General features: G+C 57.9%; 1 protein-coding gene across 1 annotated transcript; it reads right to left on the reverse strand.

Moving 5' to 3' along the window:
• Window positions 1-491: 491 nt before the first annotated feature.
• Window positions 492-1,568, reverse strand: LOC106737385 (beta-1 adrenergic receptor). The gene has a single exon (XM_014609526.2). It carries the CDS (start codon window positions 1,566-1,568, stop codon window positions 492-494), a length of 1,077 nt encoding a protein of 358 aa, XP_014465012.1.

Here is a 1,568-nt window from a genome sequence, read left to right on the forward strand (position 1 = left end):
TTGAAGTGCCTGGCATCCTTGGGGCAATAACAGTAAGTGGCATTATTTCTTAGCTACATGGAGGGGGGGAATAAGTTACATTATAAAACCACCCTGCCATTCATCACAAAGAAATACATTCTGCTCAAGTCTAGAGGTTTAGCTGACAAAAACAGGCTGAAATAATCTCTTTCCCTGGGCTTGCTTATGTTTTAGACATGCACATGAGCAAACACAGTCCGTGTGGCAAGAAAACCTAGCACTGCGAGAATGAAACAGTCATTGCCTCTTCGTGCACATAGGACAACAGAAATTAAATAGTTTTCACCCAGATCCCCCATCATGATAGCTCTGGACAAAACACAGGTCCCTGCCAAAGACTTCCTTGTCTGCACTGACTAGCAGGACTGAGCCAGGCTGCTACTACAAACCCAAATCACAATGCACTCTTGTGGCTGCCACGGTGTCTGTGGTAGGAACCTAGAGCCTTCTTGACAAAGCCTAATGTGCCATCAAGCATTTTCCGGCCGAAACATCTCCTTGAGGACAGCCACGCAGGCAGGAGAAGAGAAATCCCCCTCTGCAGCGCTGCTGGCGCGCTGGGAGGCAGCTTTCAGCATCCGCTTACTGAAGAGGTCCTTGACCCCCTGCCTAAATTTGGGGTCCCAGGCACTGTAGATGGCCACGTTCCAGCAGCTGTTGGAGGTCAAAATCCAGAAGGCATAGAAGGAGAACTGGCACCACTGGTAGCCCAGGACGGAGCCCACCACAAAGACAGCGATGGGGCTGAAGGAGGCCGAGAAGGCAAAGGTCAAGATGCCGATGGTCTTGGCAGCAGTGATATCTGAGAAGGAGAGCCGGTTGCCCCCCTGCACCTCGCTGCCCAGCTGCCTCCGGGCCTTACAGTAGTGGCGAATGGCGGCAAAGGTGATGAAGTTGATGGCGAATGTGCCCCCGAGAAGGGAGAAGTCGAAGGCTGGGAAGAGCAGCATGACGTTCCAGCTGGAGCCGGGCAGCCTGGCCTCAGGGAAGGCATAGTTGCACATCTTGCTGCAGGGACTGTAGCGCAGGGTGATGTCCGGGCTGGAGAAGAGGGGGACCACGGCCAGCGAGAAACTCATGGACCATGAGAGCAAGATGAGCCAGACAGTGCGGCGCTTGGTGACCACCGCCTTCTTGTGCAGGGGCTTCAGCACTGCCACGCTGCGCTCCACCGACAGCAGGAAGATGGTGCTGATGGACACGAAGGTGCAGCCAGCAAAGATGGGCCCGGTGATGAAGCAGGGCAGAGACTGGCCCAAGCCCGAGGCGCCCACAGGCCCCTGGCTGGCAGCCAGGCCGCTGGCCTCCCTGTACACGGAGTAGGGCACCACCACCAGCCCCACGGTGAGGTCGGCCAGGGCGAGGGAGGTCTTCAGGTAGCCCTGGGAGGTCCGGAACTGCGGGGCGCGCAGGAAGACCAGCAGGCTCAGCACGTTGCCCAGGGTGATGGCCACGATGAGCAGCACCATGAGCGCCAGCTTGCACGCCTCGGCCGGCAGGCGCGGGCCGGGCGCGGGGCCGCCGGGGCAGCTGGCGTTGGCCCACAT

Source organism: Alligator mississippiensis, chromosome 9, assembly GCF_030867095.1.
Source record: "Alligator mississippiensis isolate rAllMis1 chromosome 9, rAllMis1, whole genome shotgun sequence".
NCBI classification, from domain to species: Eukaryota; Metazoa; Chordata; order Crocodylia; family Alligatoridae; genus Alligator; species Alligator mississippiensis.